Source organism: Ramularia collo-cygni, assembly GCF_900074925.1.
Source record: "Ramularia collo-cygni strain URUG2 genome assembly, contig: RCC_scaffold17, whole genome shotgun sequence".
NCBI lineage: Eukaryota > Fungi > Ascomycota > Dothideomycetes > Mycosphaerellales > Mycosphaerellaceae > Ramularia > Ramularia collo-cygni.
Genome location: NW_019716271.1, coordinates 214,408 through 241,875, shown reverse-complemented (window position 1 = coordinate 241,875; position 27,468 = coordinate 214,408). Strand labels below are relative to the sequence as shown.

The 27,468-nt window shown below is 52.3% G+C and overlaps 12 protein-coding genes; 4 read left to right on the top strand and 8 right to left on the bottom strand.

Moving 5' to 3' along the window:
- Positions 1-650: 650 nt before the first annotated feature.
- RCC_09275 (uncharacterized protein) lies at positions 651-2,623 on the bottom strand (the record flags this gene model as incomplete). XM_023774517.1 has 2 exons in its annotated part: positions 651-1,717; positions 1,774-2,623. 2 exons carry the CDS (start codon positions 2,621-2,623, stop codon positions 651-653), a joined length of 1,917 nt encoding a protein of 638 aa, XP_023630285.1.
- A 1,835-nt stretch (positions 2,624-4,458) lies between these two features.
- Positions 4,459-5,147, top strand: RCC_09274 (uncharacterized protein; the record flags this gene model as incomplete). XM_023774516.1 has 4 exons in its annotated part: positions 4,459-4,607; positions 4,712-4,793; positions 4,844-4,941; positions 4,994-5,147. The coding sequence occupies 4 exons, from the start codon at positions 4,459-4,461 to the stop codon at positions 5,145-5,147; spliced, it is 483 nt and encodes a 160-aa protein (XP_023630284.1).
- A 1,188-nt stretch (positions 5,148-6,335) lies between these two features.
- RCC_09273 (uncharacterized protein) lies at positions 6,336-7,750 on the top strand (the record flags this gene model as incomplete). XM_023774515.1 has 6 exons in its annotated part: positions 6,336-6,414; positions 6,484-7,050; positions 7,103-7,170; positions 7,241-7,329; positions 7,384-7,550; positions 7,602-7,750. 6 exons carry the CDS (start codon positions 6,336-6,338, stop codon positions 7,748-7,750), a joined length of 1,119 nt encoding a protein of 372 aa, XP_023630283.1.
- A 139-nt stretch (positions 7,751-7,889) lies between these two features.
- Positions 7,890-9,124, bottom strand: RCC_09272 (uncharacterized protein; the record flags this gene model as incomplete). XM_023774514.1 has 6 exons in its annotated part: positions 7,890-8,364; positions 8,432-8,633; positions 8,697-8,742; positions 8,800-8,834; positions 8,885-9,026; positions 9,101-9,124. 6 exons carry the CDS (start codon positions 9,122-9,124, stop codon positions 7,890-7,892), a joined length of 924 nt encoding a protein of 307 aa, XP_023630282.1.
- A 32-nt stretch (positions 9,125-9,156) lies between these two features.
- Positions 9,157-9,523, bottom strand: RCC_09271 (uncharacterized protein; the record flags this gene model as incomplete). XM_023774513.1 has 3 exons in its annotated part: positions 9,157-9,213; positions 9,268-9,287; positions 9,340-9,523. 3 exons carry the CDS (start codon positions 9,521-9,523, stop codon positions 9,157-9,159), a joined length of 261 nt encoding a protein of 86 aa, XP_023630281.1.
- Positions 9,524-10,884: 1,361 nt separating this feature from the next.
- Positions 10,885-11,629, bottom strand: RCC_09270 (uncharacterized protein; the record flags this gene model as incomplete). XM_023774512.1 has 2 exons in its annotated part: positions 10,885-11,078; positions 11,134-11,629. The coding sequence occupies 2 exons, from the start codon at positions 11,627-11,629 to the stop codon at positions 10,885-10,887; spliced, it is 690 nt and encodes a 229-aa protein (XP_023630280.1).
- A 1,220-nt stretch (positions 11,630-12,849) lies between these two features.
- RCC_09269 (related to tyrosine protein kinase of the MAP kinase kinase family) lies at positions 12,850-14,930 on the bottom strand (the record flags this gene model as incomplete). XM_023774511.1 has 2 exons in its annotated part: positions 12,850-13,263; positions 13,317-14,930. 2 exons carry the CDS (start codon positions 14,928-14,930, stop codon positions 12,850-12,852), a joined length of 2,028 nt encoding a protein of 675 aa, XP_023630279.1.
- Positions 14,931-16,358: 1,428 nt separating this feature from the next.
- RCC_09268 (related to membrane protein) lies at positions 16,359-18,131 on the top strand (the record flags this gene model as incomplete). The annotated part of the gene is made up of 1 exon (XM_023774510.1): positions 16,359-18,131. One exon carries the CDS (start codon positions 16,359-16,361, stop codon positions 18,129-18,131), a length of 1,773 nt encoding a protein of 590 aa, XP_023630278.1.
- Positions 18,132-19,457: 1,326 nt separating this feature from the next.
- Positions 19,458-20,252, bottom strand: RCC_09267 (uncharacterized protein; the record flags this gene model as incomplete). The annotated part of the gene is made up of 1 exon (XM_023774509.1): positions 19,458-20,252. One exon carries the CDS (start codon positions 20,250-20,252, stop codon positions 19,458-19,460), a length of 795 nt encoding a protein of 264 aa, XP_023630277.1.
- Positions 20,253-20,932: 680 nt separating this feature from the next.
- On the bottom strand, positions 20,933-21,960 carry RCC_09266 (uncharacterized protein; the record flags this gene model as incomplete). XM_023774508.1 has 2 exons in its annotated part: positions 20,933-21,773; positions 21,824-21,960. The coding sequence occupies 2 exons, from the start codon at positions 21,958-21,960 to the stop codon at positions 20,933-20,935; spliced, it is 978 nt and encodes a 325-aa protein (XP_023630276.1).
- Positions 21,961-23,871: 1,911 nt separating this feature from the next.
- Positions 23,872-24,578, bottom strand: RCC_09265 (uncharacterized protein; the record flags this gene model as incomplete). XM_023774507.1 has 2 exons in its annotated part: positions 23,872-24,163; positions 24,223-24,578. The coding sequence occupies 2 exons, from the start codon at positions 24,576-24,578 to the stop codon at positions 23,872-23,874; spliced, it is 648 nt and encodes a 215-aa protein (XP_023630275.1).
- An 882-nt stretch (positions 24,579-25,460) lies between these two features.
- Positions 25,461-27,032, top strand: RCC_09264 (related to mitochondrial Fe2+ transporter MMT1 and related transporters (cation diffusion facilitator superfamily); the record flags this gene model as incomplete). XM_023774506.1 has 4 exons in its annotated part: positions 25,461-26,098; positions 26,176-26,473; positions 26,529-26,596; positions 26,651-27,032. The coding sequence occupies 4 exons, from the start codon at positions 25,461-25,463 to the stop codon at positions 27,030-27,032; spliced, it is 1,386 nt and encodes a 461-aa protein (XP_023630274.1).
- Between the last annotated feature and the right edge of the window lie 436 nt (positions 27,033-27,468).

Here is a 27,468-nt window from a genome sequence, read left to right as displayed (position 1 = left end):
AACGTCGTACGCTGATGACACTCGGACGCATCAAGGCTTGACAGCAGTAAATAGAAAGATGCCAATACAGCGGAATGCATAGTTGAGACCAGGTCGCCATTCGCACTACGAGACTATGACCCCGACGCCAGTACTGGAGCCTCCCTGCTCAGAAAGCAAATCGCTCTACACCTCCGATATCGACTGCGAGGCCCCTCGAGCCTGTACGTTGTGAACAGCTCGCAACCGATGCCGGAGGTAGGCAATTCCAAAAGCCCATGTCTACACAGACAACACTTTTAGGCATTGCCTTTCGAATGAAACCAGTATTTCGACCATAGAGCGGTGTTCACGGCTTTGAATCTTTGAATCACCATTGCTCTGCCCAAACAGCCCCGCCTCATACCTTAGATATGAGCTCCAAATCCCTCTCCACATGCGCTCAATTGCCGTTTCTCATTCCGCCTCAGCGTCCACCTCCCCTCCGCAAACCAAACCCAAGGGGTATCTGTGAACAATAGCACTCCTCGCGTGCCCGTCTTCATCTCTGCCGTCGTGGAAGCATCGCCCGACCGAGATCCTGCCCAAATACATTCCAGAATCGAAGTTCAGCCAAGACTCATAGCAGCTCTCAAAGTGTACATCAAGTTCGAAGTTGACTATCCCAATCATCAAGTGCTAAAAACGGGCGCYTTGACAAGAACCGAGCGCCCGCGAATCTGCACGCTGATACCTGCAGCCATACGGACACGAGGTGGCAGATCCTCCTTGAGGCCCTGTGCACTGCCGGGTCTGGAGAGACTGTTCGTACTGTCTCCAGCAGAATGTTTGCCCTGTCCAGAACCTTTGGCCTTACCACCGGTTCCTGTCAAAGCACTCAGCATGCTCCTCTTCTTGGGTGCCATGTCGCTGTTGGCGTCGGTCATGTCGGTGACGTCGCTGGTAGCACTCTTCATGGACGCTCGCTCCGCCATGTCGTCTGCAACGGATGTTACGAGAGGTGGAATGCCGGACTCCAACTTCATTCGCTCGCCTAAAATGGTATAGCCTGGGTGGAAGTATTCAATAGCGACGTCTCGACTCTCCAGCGGAAGATGGATGGCAATGCTCACAACCAGTTCGATAATCATGTGAACTCCGCCCTCCAGGTCCGAGGGGGCCGGGTCTTGTAGGTGTGTTGAGATGGCAGCTACCAAGTCATCCTTGAGCAGGTCCGTCAGCTTCTGTCTGTTTGCTGGACATTGTGATGAGCGGAGCGTTTCTTGGAGACCCTCCAAAGTTGCCAGCCTCCAGTTGACCACTTTGGAAATGAGGTACTCCTCCTCCTCGGCCGTCTGTGGAACGGGCGCGAACTTGCGCATGCTTTTCTGGATGCTCTTCAACTGTGTTGACAACGCCATGTCCAGATCCGGGTGAAAGTACTTGTCGAACACCTCCTCCACCAACCAGTATGATATAAAGGCTCGGCCAGCTGCAGTCATCTCTTGCTTGCCGGTAGCGACGGCATCCCGATTCACAGAGTTCACCAACCATTGAGGTATGCTCTTCCAGCTCTTCCGGATGCTGAACGCCAGCTGCGCAATGAGTCCATCTAGTCGGTTGAAACGTGTCGTATACTCGCTGTCGTCGAGAGAAGTACGGGATTGTGATAGGCGCTGGTGCGCGAGGCTGTTTTGCAGCTGCTTTACTTGATCCTCCTTCTCAAAATAGTATTTCTTGACCTTTGTATATTTCTCGCCTGCAAGGTGTTAGCTGGTCTGCGTGATGTGTGACACGGGCACGTCGATTTCTTACGGAGCTCCTTATGGTCCTTTACTAGCTGAGCAACATCCTCTTCTGTCATCTCCTCTCCCGCAGGCTGCTGCGGCTGCGGTGTGCCGCGACCGACTTCACCAGGAGCCGGCTGCTGCGGCAGCTGCTGGGCTTGCGGTTGGGCTTGTTGTGAGTTCTTGTATTGCTGAACCTGGCTAACCCCTCCGCCATTGTACGCGGACGCCTGTCCACCTTGCTGAGCATACGAGCCCTCGCGTGACATCATCCCGGAATGCACGCTCTGGCGATTTCCATTGCTAGCAGGCGTCCGGGACGCCTTTGGCGCGGACATGGCGCCAATGTTCGACATGGACGATGCGTCGTCTGCCGTCACAGACTGCTGCGTGAAGCTGCGGGACTGTGTCAGCTCCGGACGTGGAGTTTCCTGCGAGTTGTAGTGGTCTGGCGGCGAGTATTGYGCGGTCCTGGAGGGGTTGTTTGCGGTGTTGATGGCTAGTCCTACGCTGTGTTGATCTCGAGAGCCAGGCGCAGCGCGCGGAGTTTGGTAGCCAGTTTGCTGCGGCTGAGGCGGGTGATGGTGCAGGGGTTGCGGCGGTGGTGGCTGAGCGTCCTGGCCGTATTGCGAGCCGGCGTAGTTGTGACTGCTGCTATGCGAGGAGCCAGGAGGTGCCTGATCGCTGCCCGAAGCTGCCGTCGAGGGCAGCGGCGGGCTTTGCACCTGCCCGCTCCGCTGATCGCGGAACCCCTGCTCGGTATTGAGTCTTTGGAGCCGTCGCTGACTCCACCTGTCCAACCCAGGCTGCTGTCCGGAGTCGGACGAGGTTTTGGAGGGAGCCGCGGCGTGGTGATGCTGCTGCTGCCCCGCGCTCATTGGCGGCGCACTATCGGAGGAGCGAAAGAGGCGAATGATTGCAACGTTGGGGACCTGCGCAGCACAAATGCAGCACAGGTGAACAGCAGGGAGACAGGTTCTACGAGGGGAGGGAGCTGCGAGTTGCGGCGGGCGCACCCGTGGTATTCGGCGATTGTGGTTGGAGCCCGGAACGGCGACTCAACAGGTGGAAAGCGTCTCGTCTAGCAGCAATACGGGGCAGGAGGGAGCAGTTCGTGATGCGTTATGGCGCGGCCAGTCGCAGATAGGTAGACGCAGATGCAGTGGGGCGCAGATGGGGGGTSGCCGTATCCGTGAGGGTCAAAAGGACAGACAGACACAGGTGCGGTCGCTAAACACAGCACACCTGGGCTGCTCGTGCCTCTCCAAGATCACAGGGTGTTTAATTCAACCTTTGATTAACGATGACGGATCCCTGTCAAGAGTAGCACACCATGTCTCCGCAACGGGCGTGGTGCAAAAGCCGTTGCGGTAAAACGACGCTTGCGACCCGATGTAGTCCTGTTCGGCTGTTGTYGCTAGGCAGCTTCGCTTGATGGCTGGCGCATAGGTACCTACATACATCTATCCATACAGTTCGTCTAAGCGGTATCGACTTTGCAGAAAGCTGGACCTGTTTCTTGTACATGTAGAGTTTCACAGCATGACGGGCCAACTTGCAACATGCAACGGGCAGGTGATGACTGGGGGCGTTCGAGGACGGGATGAAGTGGACAGTCCAGTGCATCCATCCATCAGAGGCGGTCCTTGGCGCAGTTCTATTCTGGGCACGCAAAAGCCATGCATCGCTCCTGAGACAGGGGAGAGATAGCTACAATGATAACATAATGGCCTTGCGCAGCATATTATTGTCGCGAGATGGTGCAGAACTGGAATGCGCAACAGATCTGGCTACTTCATCTGTCAAGAGTCTTTTACCTTTCACAGCCATTGCCCTCGAGCACCGGGGCGGAGTCGGCGTGTAAGGTAAGGTAGGGGTCTTTGGTCGGTCGGGTCGTTGAGATATGAATCTCGCCAGCTTGCATATCCGGCGCGAAGGTCGTTTTCCCGTGAATCCCGTCCCCGCTTTTGTTTGATCACCCCGGCGCTATTGATAAATTTGGGCTACGAAGCTCCCGAACTCCGGTGATGTTCCTCTTCTCGTCTACGCCGTCCGTCTTCACAAGACCTTGGGTTGATGCCTAACAATCATCCAGGAGAAGCACATCGCTCGTCGTCTCCTCCGCCATTTCACCCCTGGCCTGTCTTCATGACACCTCATCTTGCCATTTTGCCGGCCCAGAATGGCTGCAACGTTTGCCCTGCGTCAAAACACCCGAGTCAACCGCACGCAGCYACACCCTCAACCCTGTGCGGAGATATAGGCACGCCGTTTTGCCGTTGGTGCAAGCTTCWGCAGCATTCCTGATTCCGGTTCTTGTCGCACGGCACGCCAAATGTGGTACAGACGATTGGCTGTTACCGTAACACGCACCGAGGATGCACGTTACCAGCATGAAGAATGTTTGCCGTAAGGTTCAGGAAAGAGCTCTCAACGCGTTTCAACGGCCACTCATCTTGACTCTGCTATAAGGTGGAGTCGGTATACTTTGTTTAGCATACCCTTGCTTCCTTTTCTGCACAGAATAAACACAGTTTCATCATTACAGCCGCTCATCAGATCTATATCTCAATCTTTCTCTTTCACTTGTCATCGCTCCCGACAATTGACACCAAAGAACAAATAAGCGGAACCTTCAGTAACGGCAATAAGAACATCCCCAGTGTGACTGCCATCCTCGGGCGCGACGACCTCCACAGACCGACTCGTTAGCATGCGTCTCCTGACTCCTGTGCTTCTCGCCGTGACGGCAAGCGCCAGGGTCATAGGCCGCGCCGGTCTCTCCGACAATGATTCACTCCAGATTTCCCGGCTACTCTTCAATGATACCGAAACAGGCAATACCACTCTGCGATTCGATGTGTAAGTACACCACCGGCGCGGCGGCCCCGAGGCTCTGGGCAAGTCCCAGTCGTCATATCACAGTGCTTCGATCCTGCATCTCGAACGACTCTGACGCCACGCAGCTACAATCCAGACCCGCTAAGCAAAGCCAACACAACATGTTCTGGTACCTGGCCGCACGATACCGCATATCCTGTAGACTACGTATGTTCAGACACATGCTCCATTGATTCCGCCCACTGATGATTCTCCAGACTTTATGTCAAGACGGCAACTTCACATGGCGACTGGATGAATACTCCGGCGTCCAATCCTTCACCCTCGGGTTGACACATACCTACGAAGATCCTGCGTGAGTGCTTCTGCTCTGATACGTGGCCTCTACTAACTTGAACTGTTCAAAGCATTGGCGACCCTCCCTACGACACACTCCGCGTCTTCGCAATGGCAGTCATGAACGAAACCGTGCTGGTGTTGGCGTCTGGAAACGGTACGACCACTGCTATGCAGTCTAATGGCACGAGCACGAACGCTCCAATCTATGCTATAGTTGCATAGTAAGAGGCCCATTCACCGCGATTTCCCTTGTTCTTGCTCAAGCGGCAACCGCAAGAGCACACAGGCGTGATCTGCACGTCCAGGAGCGGATACAAGTCGCAACTTTGTGCAGCGGCAAATCAGGGCTATCATGCCYACCGGGATCGGCATACCATTCAACTATCTTCCGCGCATGCGTCTTAGTACATTCGCTTAACGGAACTTGACGAGCGTCGATGGAACCGGTCCAAATCCGATGGTTGCCGGAATGCTCTTCGGACCGCGATAATCTCATCGTACTCCCTGCCTCTATCGAATGCAGGGCCGACGATATAACTTTCAGGCCTGTAAAACGAGGCCACATGGTCATTCAAGGAGAACTTCAGGACCGACATCTCATCGAATGACAAGCAACATCAAGCTCGTTTTCCAATAACTCCCGGTGACATACCTTTGGATCTTCGGTCTATACGCCTCGGTAACATCTCTTCATTTACCCGCCACGTGCCTCAGATTTATTTCAATCCGTACCGAACATGCACGTTTTGTTTGAGCTTGAATCTCGAAAAATTCCAGACCGGATTTGTCCTGCTGTTGCGCGTTCGAGCCTCAAGGTTCAAAGCTGCTTGTTTCCAAATCCTTGGAGCTTTTCGGTTTGTCGTACGGAATCAAGGCCGTCAACGTGTGCAGCACGTTGGAATCGAAAGCTTCCGAGGCTATTTTTCACTTCGACAACGAATGTAGTGTGGGAAGTTCCAGCAAACTTCAGAAGTTCAGCACCAACGACAGCTTCTAGCGCAATCGGGCCAACGACAGCTGATCACACGCTAATCGCATGCGAACATGCGGTGACTTGCGCTGTCGAGCGAATAATCTTCAACCCCAGATGTCACGATACCAAAGCAGTTGTGACAAGACCTTCGAGATGCAGTATGCATCGATACTAGCCTATACCTATCGGTAAGCTCCACTGCTGGGTCTTTCAAGTGCGGTGATTCTCTTCTAGCCTCGAGTGTTGTTGCGCTTGAGTGCAGTCATAAGTATGTCGACCTGGCCAGAGGTTTGTAATAGTTCGATCTGCAGAAGACWTGGTTCTCGCAAGGCATTCAATCAGCCCAAATTTGCGGTTGACTGTTGATTTTGAGACGTTTTCCGCATTCACTTGTTGTTCGATCATACTTCCGTTTAAGATACAGCTCAGAGGCCACCATGCGTCCACCGATCACCTCGCTGTTGGTAGTTATCGCCTCGTTGCTGCATATGACAACGTCTCTAACGACGCAGTCGAGTTCGTCATCAATCTCAACGCCATGCGTGATGATATGAAGCTGGCTAACAACATCTTCAACTTCGTTAGAATCGAGTGCATTGCGCCAAACGGTGACGAGGAAGACGTCTCGATCGGCGACTCTCGTTTCATCAACGACGAAATCAACTAGATCTAGGAGGCCTACCAGATCTACCAGCACATTCCGCTCCTCGACCTCGTTATCATCTTCGAAAGCAACTCCTACCATCACCACAAGCACTACGAGTATTGGGCAGTCCTCTACCAGTAGCAGTCGCTTGTCATCTGGCTCCTCTTCCCCCCAACAATCAGCAGTTACCGTCAAGAATACCGGCAAACGAGGTCTTCCCTACAACAACGACACCTTGACTGGCTCATTCTCACTAGATGGGCAGGAAAGCCATGTCAGCTGGGGCTACAACTGGTTTCACACTCGCCGACCCACAGCACCAGATTACGAAACCAACAAAGCTTTGACATTTGTGCCTACTCTGTTCAATGATGAGCCAAATCTCATGGTCGAGTGGCCCAGCAAGGCTCAGGCAGCTATTGACGACGGCGCGGACGCCATCTTTTCTTTCAACGAGCCGGACTCTTGCTGGGATGGATCGGCTTGCATGACGATCAACCAGTCGGGTACGAAGCAGTTATATAAATCATGACCAAACGACTGGCTAATCTCTTACAGTAACTGCATACAAAAGCGCCATTATGCCGTTCGCGGGCAAGGCACGACTGGGCGCACCCGCCGTGACGGTTCGTTACCCCTGAGATCGGGTCTTGATGACTCCGCGACGTATGCTGACTGATGTGTCGTGCCAAACAGGACCAGGGAGGCTCTGGAGGATTACAATATCTCGAGGACTTTATCGGAAACTGCACTGGTTGTCCAATAGACTTCATCAATCTCCACTGGTATACGCACAAAGCATGTTCTGCCATGCCGCACACAAAGCTTACAAATCGCAGGTACAACAATATGTACGCTTACGAGTACTTCAAGACATACATGACAGCGGCACATAATCGCTTTCCCAACTACCCGATCTACATTACAGAATTCGGCGACAATAGTAACACCGGCGATGCCCAGACACAAATTTTCCTCCAGCAGGTCATGCCATGGATGGATGCAGGTATGTGGACTCTGAGGAGCAAGGAGTATCGCAGGACTGATCGCTCCACAGTACCTTGGATTGAAAGATATAGCTGGTTCGGTAACTTTCCTGGCTACTTGATCAATGCAAATGGCTCGGGTCTCTCAGATCAAGGAAGTATTTACAACTCATACACCAAGCCGTGCGCCAATCCAAGTGGTACTGTCGGGATGTGTTAGATAGATCTTGTCGACAGACAACCCCTTTTCAAACATGATATTCCACCTTTCACGTTCTCGCATTACTCTCAGAAGCTACTGTATAACTTTGGTAATCACTGTTTCGGAAATATCTCAACTGTGCTCGCTTATTGACATTTCAGGGATCAGGAATGACCTGCCTCAGCACTACATTGCCAGCCTCATCGACCGAAACACCGTCATAGTTACATATTCCTCCACCATCAAAATCGAACACCCTCGCCGCTACAGAATTTTTTGCAGGTGCTGCACTCCCAGACGTCTCCTTGCTCTCACCAGTCTTCCCAGTCGAGACATGAGATAACTCCGATTCCCACGAAGGTGGGATGAAATTTGCACCTCCTCCTCCTCCTCCTCCTCCTCCACCACCACCAGCCCTAGCAGATCTGCGAGATCGCTCAGTCCCAAATTGTCTGGGCGCGAGGCGTCTGATTAAGAGTTTCAGCGCGGGAAAACAACCGCATATCAATACCAGATTCGCTTCGACTGTCACCATGGCTGCTATCCTGGAGACATCCCAAGTGGGATCTTTGGTTTTATTCCGTACCAAGGGAATGTAAAAGCAGAGAAAAACCACACTGACAATCAAAGTTCTGTCTTCCAGCGTCAGTCAAAAGCAAAACTTCCTGCAGGATTATATTATACTATGCATCGACTCACATAGATCCAATCCCAAAGACTAACAACATGCCGGCTTTCTGATAGGGTCGTAGACGGAGATTATAGACCATAGGTATGGGTAGGATGAAGATTAGCACGTCCGTCGTCGCGCTGAAAGCAGCCGTGCAAATGGCTAGGGCATCTTTGGTGACGCAATGTCCTGTGGTGAGACGGACATCCCAGCCCTGCTTAATGGGATCGCCTGGCAAGAGAGTCAGATGCTCCTCCCTCTCCAGCATCTACTTGCTGCGCTCCCTGGACTCACACGCGAATGAAAAAGCTAGAATCTCTGCCGAGCTGTAGCTGAAGATCTTCCTTTTGTGTGAGTAAGAGCAGAGCATTGACCCAACTTCTCTGCGCACACTCACAAATGCTATAATCAGAACCGTGACTACTTTGAACCCTAAAAGTAATATTAGTAGTCTGTACAACAGAATGAAGGCGTGTTCATACATTCAACGAGCCATAATTTTCGATAGGAGAGCAGCAAAGCTGTCTTGGCGAGTGAAGGCGTCATCACACCAATGATGTTTATGACATAGACAATCGCGCTGAATGTCTGCAGTTCTGCGACTGTGAGATCCCAGATATGTGTCTTGTTGTTGCAACCCTTGCGGTCAGCGCCCGTGGCATCAACAGGCTGTTTGCTTTACTTGCTGTTTCACTCACCCCTAGAATTTTCGAGCCCCACATGTCTAGACGAGGCGAATCAGCATCGTACAAGGCTAGATCTCGAAGTAATTCCTGCACAGGTAAAGAGACTGCGTCGCCGCGGATGTGAACTGTTCATTTCTTAGCTGGCCTTGCTTGAGGTGTAAGCGGGCTGCTTTTCATACCCAGGCGATTCCAGCTACAACTATAGTATAGTGTTAGTCACACCACCATTGGACGTCGGCTGGAAGATGTACCATCTTCAATCCCGAATAGACGGACCATCACCGTCTTTGTATACATTCGCAGGATCATAATGGCAGTCATGAGGCTTAAGCCAACCCCCGTTATTACCAATCCGAAGACGCGATGTGTTGTCTCTGGATTTGTGAAGTTGGCAGTCACCCCGGCCGGCGGTGGCGCTGCTGGCGTCGAGGACATTCTCATGAACGAGCCACCGGGCGTCTGTGATTTTCATCGGATGACAGAGAGGGATTGTACGGCAGTGGTAGTGGAGACACGTTGATGAGTAAGGATGGCAAGGCACCATGTGAAGTTGAAAGTTGGAAGACTGATCAGGATGCTTGTCTTCAGTGGTCTCCAATCGCAAAGGGAGGTAGTAGCTCCGAGTCGTTTCGACTTCGGAAGGCGAACCTGGTAGCCTAGGAGAGGTGGATTAGCCTTTTCAGGACATGGGTTGAGTWCTCTGAACTCTTGGTGGTAGGAGGTAGATGCGCGATCCGAACAAGCAGTCACGTTGGATTGCATTCTTACCGACCGACTCGGAGTCCTAGTGTGTAGCCAGCCGTGAAATGGACGCGCACCGCAGCATCGCCGAAAGGCCCTCAGCGTGGCTGGCGCCATACCGCCTGCACAAAGCCCTTGTCCGAGTTTAGCAGTTCTTAGACCYGCATCCTTGCCAACGTGGGGATCGCTAGCCGCAGCTAGCGATCCCCAGAGCGCAGAGTTTCACCATACGAGTACAAGGGGTATCGTCGGAGAGAATTCTCCAGCAAAATGCATGGATTTGTGATATCTTGTACAGAATTGCATCCCCCGATGCGCCGACATTTACCGTCGTGTACAGTAGCATCTGGGCTTCCTCCGATCACCGTTCAGGGAGGCTGTCGTCTGCTTCTCGAATGCCTCCACTGTAGGTAGACCCATAATCTGTTGGAATCCATACGGGCAGCGGCCGACTGGACCGTTGAGAGCGCCCTCCGTAGTTTTTACATCATGTCCTACATTCGACCAACCTGGTCCTTGCTCTTCTCGTGGCTTCCCCCGAATGCAGATAATTCTATCCAGATCATCTGAACGCATCAGACCAGGGAAGTCCAGGCATCACTTAYACGTCTTCTTGCATTGTAGAGCCTGCCAAGTATCGAGGTGCTCATGCTCGCGGCAAAGAGCACTTAGCGGGCCCCACTCAGATGCTTGAAGTTACCGTACGACGGATCTTCGCGAATGTACCAAGCAACGGCTTGATGTTCATCTCATATAGCATTCCCCGATAATGGTTCTCGTACAGACCTCCGGTTTGGCATGCCGAGCCCTTGGAGTGCTGTGTGGCGTGTCCCACGGAACGCCGGATATGTCGTAACACTTGTGTAGCCTGACCTATCGTATATTGGGACCTCCGACCAACTACCCAATTTCCAGAGGTAGCTCAGAGATTCCAGTGTTACATGCTGCCCAACGATGAAGGCCCGGAAACATTCAACGCCACTTTTCAAGAGTGCTTCAATCCGGAATGCAACATAAAATGCGAAGCTCCGTATCCTGAGCAGCCGCTCGGGTTTTCATGAAGTTGCCGGGACAGCCAGATGCGATCGAGACAGCGCCAAGGCAAGATCATGCTCGGTGAACGGCTGATGATCGTGCGCCGTTTCGAGAGCCTTCTCAATGCTCCCGGCCTGCTGTGCATTGGGAAGTTCGAGGTTCTTCGGCCGGCCTTTGTGGCTTTGATCTCTTGATTGAACTCTCGAGATGCCCACTACCTTCATGTCAGCCACTCCCACCATCCACGTCTTTCGAATCTCGGCACTCACCATTCCCGACATCGTCATCGCCTTCCTGCTCAATCTCAGTCGACAGCCTCGTCGCCACAGCTGCATGTCCCACATGTTCCCTCTGCCGCGTGCTGCCCTTCTCCGTCTCCGCATTACTCGAGACGCTGTTCGCTCGACTTGCTCTTCCATGCTCGCTCATCCCACCGAAACTCTTCTTGCCCATTCCATACCAACTATGCCGTCTGGAACTATTCCTCCTGCTGGGCGCTCGGGTTCCCATCGGACTATGTTGGCTTTGGAAACTCTTCCTCCTCCAAGCATCCGCGAAACTGAACGCTTCTAGCTTCTCCTTGTGCTCCTTCTTCGGAATAGCGCGGTATTTGGGTCGAGGCATGGGTTCGCCCGGCTTGTAGACATTGCTGGGCCAGCGTTCTCGATCCGAGTCTTTGGTCGAGGATTTGGAGATTTGTGAGTCGCGATCACTTTTGGATTTGCTTTTGAAGAGCGCTCGCGCTTTCTCGCGAATCGCCATCATGTATCAGTTGGCTCACCCTCAATGTGAGGTTACACGTTCGGGACAGTGAGGTCACGTTCGGTACCGGAGATTCTGTATTCGAGGAGGGCGGAGTGGGACGGGAGGACAATGTGTAGCCAGGTATGCGGTAGACGGGATTGAGGCTTTCATATGACCGTTGAACACGCGGAGTATGCTCAACTAGTCTTGGGTGGTTTAAGACAGTAGGGGATGGAACAGCGACAAGTGAATGATGCCGGAGAGTGAGTCCAAGACAAGGCGACGCCATGGAGGATGGGGCACAGCGCGAGGCCCACTAGGAGTACATGCTACTCCTCTCGCCGCCCGTCTAGGGTAGCATCCGCCGGATCTACCCAGGTCTCAGCCTAAGGTACCACTATACAATGGCTTGTTTGTTGGACCGAATGGCTTGCTGTGGAAGATGCGGCGCTGCCCTTCAGAACCAGAAGTAGCGCCGAGCAGGCGAGTACCTAAGATCCATGCTGTCAGCCCGTCGGCAATTCCCAATTCCGCGGGCTTCCCCAAGCTCTGAGACATGGTATTTGCTCAAGGCTTCCGAATGAGATCGATGTTTTGGGTGAATAGGCAGATTGCAGCTGCCAATATATTACCCGCCTCCCTACACCAACAGAACAGGACAATAATGGTGATGTTGTTCGTCGCGTCGAGGTCCGTTGTCGGATATAGCCGGACCCAGAATTCGTTCCGTCCGGACCCAGCACACAGGATGCGCTACGTGCCATGCACCCGAGCCTCCGCAAGTTCGGAGCTCACTTCATCCAGTGATGCTATGTTGGGATGCCCAGCGAACAAGAGCGAACCAATGCACAAAGTGTTGTTTGGAGAGGCGAAATTATCACACTTTCCCAAACTTTGGTGCAAGGCGATAACTTTATTGTGACCTCTCCTTGGCTGCTGTCCAAACATAGGGACAGTGGTGTAGTGGAGTTTTATAGTGTCAGGCCGTATGATATCTACACCATCCTCATGTTCCCCGCGTCTGTGTACGCCGTTCGCAAAATCCACTTCGCTCTCTCGAAGAAGGCTAGGCAAGAACTCCACTCTATTTCCCCACCCGCTCCGCTGCTCCGCTGCTGCAGCTTCTGCTGTCTTGATGTGCTCTGTGTGTATCTCGTCTCCACCAAAGGGAAACCATGAACCCGCGGCCAACGGCGCCCGCCCATTTCGCCCGCTTATGCATGTCTCTCAGCCCTCGTTCTTCAGGCCATGACCTTCTCCGTCGCAGGGCTACCCACAGCATCCAGTGGCGCAGCGTGCAATGCAGGTTTCGCACTTTTGCCCATCGTGCCGTTTCTCCGACGCTCAAYGGCAGCAGTGACCCACTCTCCAACCTCGCGGTCGACAAAACCWCCATCGTCGATTGAATCTACAGGTTGAGGTGATGCAACCTGTGTCATTGATTCGCCATTCGCAGCAGCTTCCTCTGCCGCTTCTTCGTCTTCTTCCTCGATTGTTGCCGGCTTGTCCAGAACGGCGAGCCAGGCATGCTGTAACAACATTGGGTAAGTGGGTCTGAGCTTGGGGATCTTGTTGAGACAGCCTGCTACGAAGTCGCGGGCAGCTTCGGAAAATGCGTCAGCCGGGAGGTCTGGTGGTTCGCCGTCGACAATTGCCTGTGATTTTGTTAGCAAGCATTGCAAGATATCAGGAGCTTGGGAGCACTCACCGAAAGCTGAGAGAAGATGTTGTTGTAGGTCTCTGGCGGGTAAGGATATCTTCCCAACGCGCACTCAATGATTGTCAACCCCAGGGACCAGATGTCTGACTGTACTGAATAAGTTTGTACACCCGAACTCCCAGCTTGTGCCATCCCGCCGCTCGATATCCGCTCAGGCGCCATGTATGACTGACACCCAATGTTGGTTTTTGCTATACTTGCCACCAAATTTCCAGACACTCCAAAGTCGCAAATCTTCACCTGTCCTTTGGAGTTGACCAGGATATTGGTGGGCTTCACATCACGGTGAATGATGTTGTGCTCTTCCTTGAGTGACTTCAACCCAAGAGTGGTCGCATATGTGATCTTCCGCAGCACTCCCTCTGGAACTCCATCTCCGTACAACTTGTCCACACTCCCTCCATCCATAAATTCCATACAAATGTACACGGCACCTTCCTGGAAGAATGCACCGTAAAAGTCAACAATGTACGGTGATACGCATCGGTGGAGAACGTCGAGCTCCATAATGATAGACTGGAATTTGGCATCGTCCAATTCCAACCGCATCTCCTTCATAGCCATGACTATACCAGTCGTGCCGCCTTGTCCGTATGCCTGGGCGGTTGTGGCAGCTGTTGGGGTGGTGAACGCATCGGCCCTCGTCGGTGAAGATGGGCTCTGGTCGTCATTCCTGTCTGCCAAAGGCCCACGAGCCTTGTTGCCTGCCAGGCCTTGTCCCGTCTTGCGAAATCTTGGACGTGCATGTCTGACCTTGTAAACAGTGCCATAGTTTCCCTTGCCCAGCTCGTCCAACGTGTCCACTTCGTCTAGACTTATACTGAAACTCTTGCCGGAAGTAAAGTCGATGCCATCACCATGCACGGTTGCCTTGCCCTTGAATTTCAATGCTCCAGTCTTGGTGTCGATCATGTCGGCATACTTGTCCATGGCGCTCTCTTGCTGAGCCGGCGGTTGGCTGTCGGCCGCCTCTCCAGCAGCAGGACCACCACCATGCATCTGAGACAAACTCATAACCGGTTTCTTTCGCCCTGCTGGACCTGTGGTAGCAGCTGGTGCAGCGCCAGGGAGTCCTCCTGGCAATTTCAATCCACGCTTCTCAGCAAGTGACATGCCTTTGGGTGGGACGGTAGCACCAGGCACGGCTGGTGAGGAAGCAATGCTTTGAGGATTTGGTCGACCGAGATTCGGTGGCATACGAAAGTTGGGAGGGAATCCAGCAACAGCCGGTCCTGGGGACGAGACTCCTCCTGGTGTTGCAGGACCACGATTGGGTTGCGGGGCAACTGGTCCCGAGCGTGACAGTGTAAAGGCTCTCATCTTGGCCATGATGTCTGGGTTCATGGCCGATGCTCCCGCTGGACCACGAACAGCCGTCGGGCCAGGGGGAGGTCTTCGTGCGGCATCGAGTGTACCGCGGGGGGTGGAGGAGGCCGTCATATTCGACATGGTAGCAGGAATGGAGTTGTCGGAAACGGTCCGCGGGGGTGATGCGAGGCGATTGAGAGCGGGATCGACAAGCGGAGGGGAAAGCTCCTCTGGTGAAGTGGGCGGCGAGGGCGACTCCAGAGGACTCTCGAGGTCATCGTGCGAGTCGGACATGGTGAGGCTGGCAGACACCGCAGCCCTAAAAGACTTTGGCCGCAGAGGGGAGAGTCTGAGGTGGTGGGAGAACCACGCAGTAGGGAAACACGCGTGTGCAGCGGAGGTTTGTCTCGCGGATCGGGGAGACCACACGACAGCGCTGGAATAGGAATCTTGTTAGCAAATCGATGCACTGCGTAATGTTCATGAGCGTGACGATCGTGTGGCGGTGCAAGAGGGCGGCAAGAAAATCAAGGAGTTGAGCTCAGTTCATCCACAGTGTATTTGACTTTCGCCTCATGTGTTACGAATGTGTCCGCGGCGGCTGGGCTTACTTGGCATGGTATAGATGTGAGAAAATCTCTACAAGAAGAGGAGCATATAATGAACTTGTAACTCCTCTCACTGCCCTCACTTACTCTCGCGACCTTGTAGAGAGGTCTGGACTCCAGAACCACWCAAGTTTATCGATTTGTCATCATTATTACCACGTTCATGCGACGACAGCACCTTTACCTAGGTAGTGTATGGCAGTCACAACACGACATCACTTTCCTCATTTGGAAGGCCATTCGGTGTAGACAAGTGCGTCTAAACTCATCAGTTCTTACGTGGACCGTATACGTGACTTGTGGAACGCTAGTGTGTAGTCCACTGGCATCCATGGATCCCTACCGCGCCCCACCCTTGACGCACGTGGTGATGGGTTAGGTATGGACAGCCACAGCCCAAGCGAAACACGATACAGAGTCGGCGCTGAAAGTGCCGTCCAATTTGCTGCTTGGACGAGATAGTCTACAACTGACGAGAATGCTTCGTCTCTCCATCCACCAACAACAGCATCATTATCGTGTATTGTATCTCAAGTCCGCGGAGCGCGGAGCGTCTAAAGTAGGCGCATGTGCGCATGGCATGTCGATCTGCCGCGTCAATCTTTGTACAGCTCTTAGCCATGCAACCTGAAGAAGAATATGACGAAGAAGAAGGAAACGAGGAAGAGGACGAAGAGCTCGTGAAACCGAGCCATCCAATGCGCACTCTTCATAGCGTACAAGAAGTCTCAGAATGACGACGGAGACGGTAACCTAAAGCGATATCGATCTAGACTATCACTGAAACTTGGCATAGTCTTGGCCCTCTTGGGAGCATCATCCTGGAACCTCAACCGGTTCTTTGTTAAGGTACCTATCTACCCATGTCGGGTTCCGGCTTTGCTCTCCAAAGGTCGTCCTTGCTTTCACCATTCCGACCGGCAGTAATCATACCTCACCTCCACGCCGTCGCCACCTGAACCTCTCTCTCCCCATCGACCTGCAGTTTCAGGAACCAGTAAAGATCGTCGCAAAGTGTTTTTCTACTGCGAGCGTACCTGATCGCTGGTGTCACTTGCCGCGACAAACCTCAACCTCCTGATCCCAACAACAACCTCCGTCAGCCTCCGCCGCCATGTCCATCTTCACGCATCCCAAGTCCTTTCGTCTCCGCGAACTGGCCAGCGCCTCTCTCGTCGGCTTCAACCAACGGAGAGGTCTCGATCCTCTCGACGCACAATTCCCCATCTTCGACGCCGTCGCAAACGCTACAATGGGCGCCCTCGCTCACGAATCGCATCCCAACTTCATCAACCTGGCCGGTTTGGTGAGCGAGGCCGTTCTGGAGGTGGTCTTTGTCGCACTGCCAGGCTACCTCGTTGCCATTACGGGCATGTTCGATGCAAACAGCCAGAAGTTCCTCGCTGAGCTCAATACCATGATCTTCACACCATGTCTGATTTTCACAAAGCTTGCCAGTCAACTGAACGCCGACAAACTCTCCGATTTGGTTGTGATCCCCTTCATTTTCATCGCTCAGACCCTGGTATCATTCCTGTGTGCTACCTTGATGGCGCGATTGTTTGGGTTTGGGAAGAAAAACAAGAAGATGCAGAAGAACTTCGTATTGGCCATGGGTGTTTTTGGAAATTCCAACTCGCTGCCAATCTCTTTGGTGCTGAGCTTGAGCAAGACCATTCAAGGATTGCATTGGGATCAAATACCGGGAGACAACGACGATGAGGTTGCTGCGAGAGGCATTCTCTATCTTCTCATCTTCCAGCAGCTCGGACAGCTTCTGCGATGGACCTGGGGATACAGTGTCCTGCTCAAGCCTGCATCCGCATATGAGGATGACGAGAGAGCTTTGGCTGCAGAAGAGTCGCGGGGAATTGAGGAGGRACAATACATGGACGATCCAGAGGAGCACAACCCTCACAAGCTGGCCGACAGTGTTCACGATTCTGGCTTCAACTCGGTGTCTAGTACGCGATCGAGGGAAGACTTTCATGAGCACGAGATCATCCCGGCCGCACCAGGAAATGGCAACAACATCTCACGTGAACCACGCAACTTGATCTACGACTCTGCCGACGACTCCTCCAGCCAACGATCCTTGACAGCATTCCCCAACTTCTCGCGGTCTACTACGGCTAATCTCGTAGACGACTCCCAGCGAAAAACGGGCTGGAAGGCACCCCTCTACCATGTCAAGAGCACCGCAGTCCGCGTGAGCAGACGCAGCGCCGCGACAATCAGTACATTCTTCAACAACCTCTTCCGTAGCCTTCCAAAGCCCGTGCAGAAAGTTCTCTCTGTCATCGGCCACTACCTTTCCGTCATTGGCCAAGGAGTCTGGCGACAAATGAACCCACCTCTCTGGGCAATGTTGGCTGCTCTGATCGTCGCATCGATCCCCGATCTCCAGCACCTCTTCTTCGACAAGGGCACTCTCATCTCCAACTCCGTAACACGCGCGATTCAACAGAGTGGCAACGTCGCCGTCCCACTCATCTTGGTTGTGCTAGGCGCCAACCTCGCGCGCTCTACTCTTCCCCAGGATCAACTCGCTACATCACCGGAGGAGAAGAAGGAAGAGCGAAAACTCCTCTACGCTTCGCTTCTCTCCCGTATGGTATTGCCCGTTATCATCATGGCTCCTGTTCTGGCTTTGACGGCCAAGTTCATCCCCGTCAGCATTCTCGACGATCCGATTTTCATCATCGTATGCTTCTTGTTGACGGGCGCACCTTCAGCACTGCAGCTCGCACAGATCTGTCAGATCAACGGCGTGTTTATGGGAGCTATGAGTAGTTTACTGGTGGCGAGCTATGTCGTGGTTATTTTCCCGAGTACCTTGCTGTTGGTGCTCATGGCTCTGGAGGTGTTGGAGTGGGCTGTCATATGAGCTGAGAAGAGCTTCATCTGTCGAGAGACTGAACATGAAGCTTGACTGATTTGCGCATGACTTGACGACCTCGTTTCTTTTGATTCTTGCTACGTACTTTGGCGCGGCGTTTTTGGGGAGCATGCGACTTGTGGTGTAGTAGTAGAAACCGTGCAGACGAAGTGTTCTGCAATGGGATGATATCGGTATATAAATATGTGTGTGTACGGACAGAACCTGCGAAGGAACAAAGGTTTGAACTTCTTCATTGAGTATTCTAAACTTTTCTCTTGTTCATTCTCATGCCATCCACTTCACTGCTCCTTCCTATCTTCGATGATAGGTTTTGGTTCCTTCCTTTCGATTAGCGTGAAGTGAACACTGTTACCAAAAACTCATTCTCTTCTACAACTACCTACACACGCTCACCAAGATGTCGTTTCAAATGGCCGATCTTTCCTGGCTCCGCTCTACCGTTCTTGAAACCCAAGACCGAGAGGAAGCAGCAAGGATTGCGAATGGCCACTCACTTATTCCTCAGACCCAATATTGCCTGCTTTCCCTCATTCGAAATCGGGAACCCGCGGATATTCTGCTGAAGGAGGAGGACAATGACGAAGATTCATACCTGTGTCTTCAGAATGAATTCCTATGGAGAAAGATCGAGAGATGTGACGTCCAAACGGAAACGCTTGGGGAGAATAAGAGGGACATGGTGACTGTGGGTGAGTATTTGGTATGTTTCTCTCCATGTGTATGATCTTCTGCAATTGCTATCTCGTCATCTAGCTGGGTCAGTGAGAAGATCTCTTAGCCTGCTCTCGCTGATCGCTTTGTTCGTTCGGGTCAGCTGCTCTGTCGGCAGTACCACGTCTGACCAAAGCGAGTCTCCACAGAATACCTGAGCAATGTTCCTGTTGCCACGGACTGGGATCCACTGTTTCGAACACACATCAAGATGACGATGACGGATTGGAGGGTTGGAAGGAGGAGATTATCGCCTCCTTATTGATCCTTCAGAAACCTCTGAGCGTGTGAACGAGATGTCAATGTTTAATTGTGGACTGGCTGCTCTTCACCCTTCCCTTACTATGCTTCTCACGACCGGATCACTTCTTAGCTGGAAAGGAACAACACCAGGTAAGGTAGGCATGGATCCCGCTTGGAAGCAGCTCAAAAGAGAACAATCGCTTTCGGATGCCTTCCATGGACAGCACATACACTATCCATATCCAAAGCATCGTTCTGTCCTAGAATACTATTGACCGGGTATACCCTCCCTGAACGCCTATTCAACAACATTCATTCCATCATGCACACTCCCACCCACCCAATAACCAGTTCCAATCAAACCGGTTTGACGGCCGAATGTCCCTGCGTCCACAATTTACTATTCCTCCTCCCGCTACTGACATCAACCCTCTTCCACATCGCCACATGCTCAATGCCCTCTTCATCCCACGTTCCCATTTTCTCATCTACTTCGAATCCATACCGCTTCCACACCTTCTGCACTCCGATTTGTGAATGCACCAACACCAATCCCTTGAAGTTCATCGCGACGCCTTTGTGTAGAGCTTCCGAAAGGTCCATCTGCGGTCCCACCTCATAGGGATGTTCCCTTGCGAACGCCAGAGCAGTCTCGATGAGCAATTTTGAGATTCCTGCTTTGCGAAACTCCTTGATGACAGCCAGGCGTCCGAGTTTGATATACGCTTCTTCCGGTTCGTAATGTCCATTTCCATTTCCATTCCCATTTCCATTGCCATTCGTTTCTGCAGCACTCACACTATGAGGATGATGAGGGGGCGGAACAAGTCTGATAGTCCCAATAGGAATCTTGGTGCTATTACTCGTTCTCCTCTCCCCATTTGTCGTCGCTTTGGTGGGAATACTCGCATAGACGACCCAATGGAAACTCCTCGCATCATCCTCGTCGACTTCATTCTCGAGTGGGATGTTTTGTTCTCGAACGTAGACTTCTTCGCGGACTTGCATGGCGTCGATGAAACCTTGCGGGACACCTTTGGCGGGATCGGCGGCGTCGTTTTTGGGTTGAGAGGTTGGGATGGCGGTGCGGTCGTAGAGGGAGAGACGCTCGCCGAGAGGTTTGATGAGGTCGACGAACTCGCTGGTGCCCATCTTTGCGGTGGTGTTGGTGTTGATGAGGTGTGTCTTTGGTGGAGATGTTTAGTAGAGTGTGTGAGAGAGGAGGATGTTTTCGGGCTGGCAATCAAGAAGCAGGTCAGCAGCTTGCTCTTTTTAGCGATCGGATCGTGATCAGCTGTCTGAAAGAGGATCCACTTGCAGCAGCTGGCGAGCTGATGATGCGAGAAATTTGGAGCAACGAGCGTACCTGGATTTTGAATTTCTTTGTAGTCCTTCAGTTGCCGTCGGGCCTGTGTTTCAGCTGCCTTATCACTTAGGAAGGATGTAATTGTGGAAGATGCGGAAGGAGATGTTCATGCCTTGTGCTTGTTCCATGTGTGACACAGACGAGAGAGAAAAGGAAGACGTTGAGAGCGGGCAGCCCCACAAAGGTGTTGTTATCGATACGACGAGCGATGGCGTAGCTCGAGAAACACACAACACACATGCACGCAGCTGCAGAAGTGGAGTCGACAAGGTTTATCCCATGCTCCATGTTCCATGTCGATCATTTCTTTTTGCCGCTCGTGCCCGACCGTCACACAGTGCCACATGTCGGTGAGTGCGTCGCCGGCTTCACTTTCCATCCATCGTGATACCTTAGCATCATCGTAAGATAGGTATGAGCAAATTCTGTTATCATCATCATCATCCAATTCTAGTGCTGCGATCCATCACGGCTCTATCTCGTCATTCTCGTAAGCTCGATGCTCCCGCTTCATCTCCCAATTAACCCATAGAAACGTCGTGCCCGCCCACACTACGATATAGCTGAACAACACACCGAACGACAGCCCGAATGCCACGTGGAACTCGCAGTTCCATATCACAGCCGACAAACACCCGATGTAAACAATCGTACCCAGGATCCACCACAACGTCAGGTAGAGGAAGAACCTTCGGAACATCCTGTTCGTCTCATATCGCTCGTTGTATCGCACTCGGAACTCCCTGTCCTGCAGTCCATCAACAGCGACAAAGTCCTCGGCGGCATAGTAGATAAAAGGTCGTATCCTCGATCCACGAGCCTGCGAGTTGATGCCGATGGGGAGTTTGATGGGGATCAAAGTGGTGATGATCATCAGGATCATCAAAAACACCATGATGAAAGCTGGAGCGTAGAGGTATAGCTCTGGAATCTCCGCCTCTGCTCCAATCACAAATGGAATCAAAGCCAACAGGACGGCAACTCCGTATACCCAAGATGTGGCGTCCAGCTCATATCTACTGCGGGACAGCAGCGGCGCACATTCCTCCTGATGGAAAAAGAGTCTGTGAACTCGAGCGCCGAGAATCCAGATCTCTCCAAACCCAAAACAGATGATGGCATAGCCGAGGATCTCGCTGTTGTATTGTGGTCGCGGTGTTGGGCAGACTTCGTTTGGGTGTTCTTCGTCACAACGTCTTCTCCATTGTCGGCCCGTGTGGATGTACCAGACGTAGTAGACGATACAGGGGACGACGAGATCGAAGAGGATGACCATGGGCAGTCCGAGCGTGAGACCCAAATGTTGCCTGCAAGGATATAAGCTTGTATCCCAACGCTGCGAGCCACCAAAACTTACCAAGGATGCGCCTGCTTCTGTGCCAGCTTCGTTTCCCTTCTCCTCAACGACGGCAGACTTCTTCGTGAAGCTCCTCCGAAAGTCGTGGCTGAGGTTGCCGTGGGTGGGCGAACCACTCCCGGTCGAGCAACTTGCATCGAGCCAGGCTGTGGTGTGAGGAATCTCGKATGCCGYYYWYYGYKWRWRWMAAWMWMTCCTCCTTCAGGATCAACATATCCGCCTTCAGTGTTTGTTTCCAGTGTCTGGTTGGAAACCGTGGAGTATCGGGGAGCCGCTTCAATCGACTCTCGTTTGTACTTGTCTCTTGCAGATTCAATGCTCAAATGTTTGTCACGATCTGTTCCAGTTGGAGGGACTCTTGGTCTTCTGTACGGGGCAATGTCTTTCTCTGGGTCGCTGGAAGTCGGCTTCTCTGGATCGTGACTGGGTGTGTCTGTAGATGGAGACTCAAGCGTGTCGTCATTTCCATCCCTAGGATCGTCTTTCTCATCAATTCGATCCATTATCGCTGCTGGTTCTGATGCTCAATGTGCTTGTTAAGCAATTCCACGGCTCTTTCGATCAATCCGACACTTTGCTCCTCCTAATCACCACAGTCCCTCGCAACAAGACATCCTTCAAATCGACCAAGAAATACTCGAGAAGGTAGAACAAGGTACCTGAGAGCGACGAAAAGCAAGATGTAGCACCTCCTTCCGGCCCGGTTCTCTCTCTCCTCTTCCCAAGCACCGGGCACGACTCAAGTCCAGAATTCACCCGTTTCACCACAACTTCGGCGTTGCTGGCACCTGTAGTCTATACAGTTCTTCTGAAACGCAAGGAAAGCCTTGCTAGTCAAGACCAGGGAATGCTGGGTTTGATATTTCGCTCCATAGTTTACGCTCCTCCATACTTGCAGATCATGATTTCATCGTTCCGGCACACCCGGAGGAAGAACTTTGTGGCAGACGACATTCAGTTCCACGCTCCGAGGAGTGTGTATTCTCCTCTTTGCGAGAAAGAATAGAGGTTTGGAAGCGCATTGATCAACATGTGGGGATTGATGCGATGATCGTGGATTGAACAGGGATATTGAATCTTGTAACCCTGTCAAGCGGGGACGTTTGCGATGCGTTTCTCAAACACATCCGAAGCAGCTCACAGGAAAGAGGTCCGGCGTGCCGAGTCGGCGACGGCGCCATGTCCGGACTGTTGACCGCTGGTCATACAACCTGGTGGCCGTCAACAGGACCAAAGTCGATGAATTGTGATACGGATGAGCTGCCATGGCATCATTAGGAATCCGAGCGAGTTGGAMACGATTGTGCGAGAGTCATGAGGCTGCGGTGCTGCCACGCTGCTGTCCAAGTCTCAGAGGACGCCACATACTTCGATATCATGGCTCTTATCCACTGCAGGAGCTTCAAATCCAAGATTCGGCCAATTCAACATTGTCACCGTCAGCAATTGTGACCACGGATTTTTGAGCCCGACGCGAGGATCTGGGGAGATCTGCCTCAACCCCGGTCTTGGCATATAATCCTTGCCGCATACCATCGATCTAGTAGCAAGTACATCCATGACATTTTCGTCTACACACTTTCCGTCTATGCACTTGCCAGACAACTCGGCGGAAATCTTCTTCGGAAACGCACGTGCATCTGTACTCAAAGCGGCTCAAGCCATGTGATTTTGCAACACAGCGGTCGTATCTGGAATTTATCGGGTTAGGGTTGGGGTAGTGGCTTGCAAGCAAAACAAAGTGCTCCAGTGGAACTTCAAGCTGTCGACTCCTTCAAGACAGCGGAGAGACATGGTAGATTCATATGGGCAATCACTGATAGTCAGTGGAGAAGAAGAAGCGCTGGCCGTTAACATGGGAAGTTTTGAATAGTGCAGCAAGAGAATTTCACGAGAGCACGATTCTCGGAAGTATCAACCAACTGATGCATTGGAAAAATTGGTTGATTCATTCATCATCGATAGTCGTCATGTACATCACAGAGAATCCCAGATAGTCTCATCAGTGTTCGTCGAGTGGCCAGCACTTTTTGACACCACCCTCATCCTCACATCTTTAATCCCGTTCCCCTATCCACTTTGATTGGTATAATCTCTTTATCACTCACCCAATTCGCATCCTCTCTATCGTAAAGGTCGGTCCAAGTGAAAACAGACCAATCACAGACCGGGACTCTGAGCACAGCATCTTGAAGATCGGGGTACGAGCCGCTTTTCTTCAATGCAGTCTCTAATGCGAAAAGGGCGACCTTCGCGTCATATGTTGTGTTGAATGCACCATCGCCGAAACAAAAACGTACGTCTCTGAGTGAGCGACGGTGGGAGGGGGCGAGGGAGTCGCTGTGGAAGGTTAGTGTTAGCCAGAGATCGTTGGAGCGGAGGAGGCGAGTTTGACATACAGCCATCGACATCCCAAGCCTGGAAATCCCCATGGTAGAACGAATATATTACTGCCATAATAGATTGGCGCTGCTTCCTTGCGGATTCGAGAGCAGGTTTGGAGTAAAAGGGACACTCGAGGGAGGTTCGATCTCTTGTTATCGGGAGAATGGGAGGAAACTGAGTTCCTTCGAGCAAGAGCATGAATCTCGATTGGTTCTGAAGAAATGAGAGCGTAGCCGTAGATGATACGTCGAATGTTGAGGGGAAGGAGCATGAGGCGTGAGGTTGGTTCATCTTTCTTCTGCATAGCAAGTTGAGTCTTGAAGTGGGTATGTTCGGTGAGAACGAGGGGTTTGATCAACATTGTAGCCATTTTGGTGAGAGTTCAAATCGATTTCTGAAGGAAGACTCCTGGAGCAGAACACTCGACCTACATGTATACCACCTCCTACAGTACGTCTCACAATACGAGCGGGCTTCATGCGGAACATGTCGGACAGAAGACATGCTTCGATGTAGAGGAGCTGTCGCGATGCCTGAAGCTTTTCACAGTGCCGGACTATTTCCTGGAAGAGGGCAGCTCTGTGAGTCGTGGGCTCGGGCTCATGGAGAGCCAGGACAGCTAGCTGTGGTACGTCTATCATTCGAGTACGGCACGTTCCAGGCCAGCTTCTTGCAGGCGCCATCCCGACCTGTCTTCCTGGTCCGAGGTGTTTCGCTATCGAGCCAGTCGTGATGTGAGGATTACCTGCAGTCTCGATGTCATCGTCGTAGTGAGATCAGAGAAGGAGAGGGGAGAGATGCGGGTGAGATCGGATCTGATAAACAATTCGCGCTCCACCGAGGCGTTTCGTTTACGCAACGACGACGCGTTCTCCCCGTCCTGTCATCGCTCGCGTAAGATTTCTTACCTCGTTGGATGTTCTTTCTTTTCTTGACTACACGTCTTCCACCGCGCCTTCCTGTTGACTATGTTTGTCGATTGAACGCCTGCAATCCCTGCTCTTGAGGGGAGCTGCTAGCGTGGCAAGGAAGGAGCGATGGCACCATTTCCAACTCGGTGATGGCGTCCCTCTGCTTCGGCGTGACTGGACGGCCAGTCACACCCACCAGACGACAATCCATGAATCGCATCCTCACCGCAAACATCTTCTGGTGTTCTATCGCTTGAGACAGCAACGATAACTTACTGCCGATACAGCGTATCTCAGACCAGCAGAAACATACAGGCACCTGCGAGAGGATTTGAAGCAACATGGCACACCGAGACCCCGATCTCCACAACGCCATCTCGTTGAGGCCATCGCCCTTCCATCCCCATCCACAGCCGCATAACGAGCGATCGTCTCGGAACCATACGCCAGACCCAAGCCATTCACAGTCCCCACAGAAACCCGCCGCCAGCTCTGCTGTAGAGCCTGTAGGCAGCAACGACATTCATGTCCGTCCCAACGCCTACCACCGCAGCAGCAGTGACAGCGAACGCGATGACGTTGAGCGCCAATCTCCCAGCATGGCCACAGCAGGAGACCCTTTCAAATTGCGGGACTCGTTGAAGAACATCGCCGAAGAAAAGCAAGCTCGTGCAAACACCAAAGCGAAGCRAACTTGTCAGCCTGTCACCGCGGGCAAGGACAAGCATCAATCCCACAAGATTATCGCCTTTTACGAGAATCAAAACGAGAAAATCGAACGATTGTTGAAGCCTGTCGACGACCATGTCAGAGAGGCCAAGGAGGAACAGGGAGCGGATGCGTTGCAGTACAAGATCGCAGTGATGGGTTCCTTCGCCACGAATATTGCTCTGGCGATTTTGCAGGTCTACGGTGCGGCGTCTTCGGGCAGTTTGTCGTTGTTCACGACAATGGCGGACTCCATCTTTGATCCGGCGAGGTATGTTGTGTTGAGAGTCGCTCGGCGCGGGCGTGTATTGATGACTAGCCCAAGACCATCTGCTGACTCTCAATCAGCAACCTCACCCTCATCCTCTGCCATCGAGCCGTCAACAAGGTGGACCCTCGAAAATTCCCATCTGGCAAAGCTCGCCTTGAGAATGCCGGAAACATTGCATTCTGCTTTCTCATGACCGCCGTCTCGCTCGTCTTGATCGTGCTGTCAATCAAGGAGCTTGTTGAAGGCAAGRAGGATGTCAAGTTCCACTACCCGTCTGTCATCGCGGTGGGAATCGCTTTCTGCGCGAAGCTCACTCTCTTCGTCTACTGCTGGTCCATAAGGAWCAAGTACTCGCAAGTCAGAATTCTTTGGGAGGTGAGTTATACGACTACTGCAATGCTTGACCGATTGAAGACTAAATGTATCATAGGATCACCGCAACGACCTCTTCATCAATGGTTTCGGTCTGATGACCAGTGTCATGGGAAGCAAGATTGCGTAAGCCTCATTCCCCTCATGCGCTGAGAATTACGGTCCTAACATTCGACGCAGATGGTGGATAGATCCCGCGGGTGCCATCGTCCTATCAACCCTAATCTCAGTGCTCTGGCTCCGCACCGCCATATCCGAATTCCTCCTCATCATTGGCATAACCGCAGACACGGCTTTCCTCCAACACGTCACCTACATTTCCATGACACACGATCCTCGCGTCATCAGCTTGGATACTGTGAGAGCCTGGTACTCTGGTCCACGAATCATCATTGAAGTGGATATCGTGATGGACCAAGAATTAAGCTTGAAGGAAACTCATGATGTCGCCGAAGATTTGCAGATGAAATTGGAGAGTCTACCGGATGTGGAGAGAGCTTATGTGCACGTTGATTATGAGACGGAGCACTCTCCCGAACACTTCTTGAAGAAGGAGTTGTAGTATACTCAGTAAGCGCTGAGGTCTAGTCGGTCCCCTCTGGTATTGGGTAGTTAGAGTAGGGGTCAGGGAAGGCGGGTACGAATTATGATATTGATATTCTGCTCTGCAGGAGCTCAAGGCGGACGAGCATGCTATATGTAGTAGTTTTCTCCTTGGATTGGCTGGACCCACCTACACGAACTCGGGATTTCTTCGTGAGAATAGGCAGGTGAAGGGCAGGAACTTCGACCTCGAAGAAACAACCTCCAAACSACAATCTCAGGACATTCATCCTCTCCGACTATTCACAACTGCCGATGTTGCTTTCCTTGATCTTTCAGCTCAGTGGATGTATCCCAATCTGACCATTTGGCCCCACCTCCACCACCGTTCGGCCCCACTGCCTACGTCGTCTCCGCTTGCTCGCAACCCATCCTAATTGGCTGTACCTTGCAGT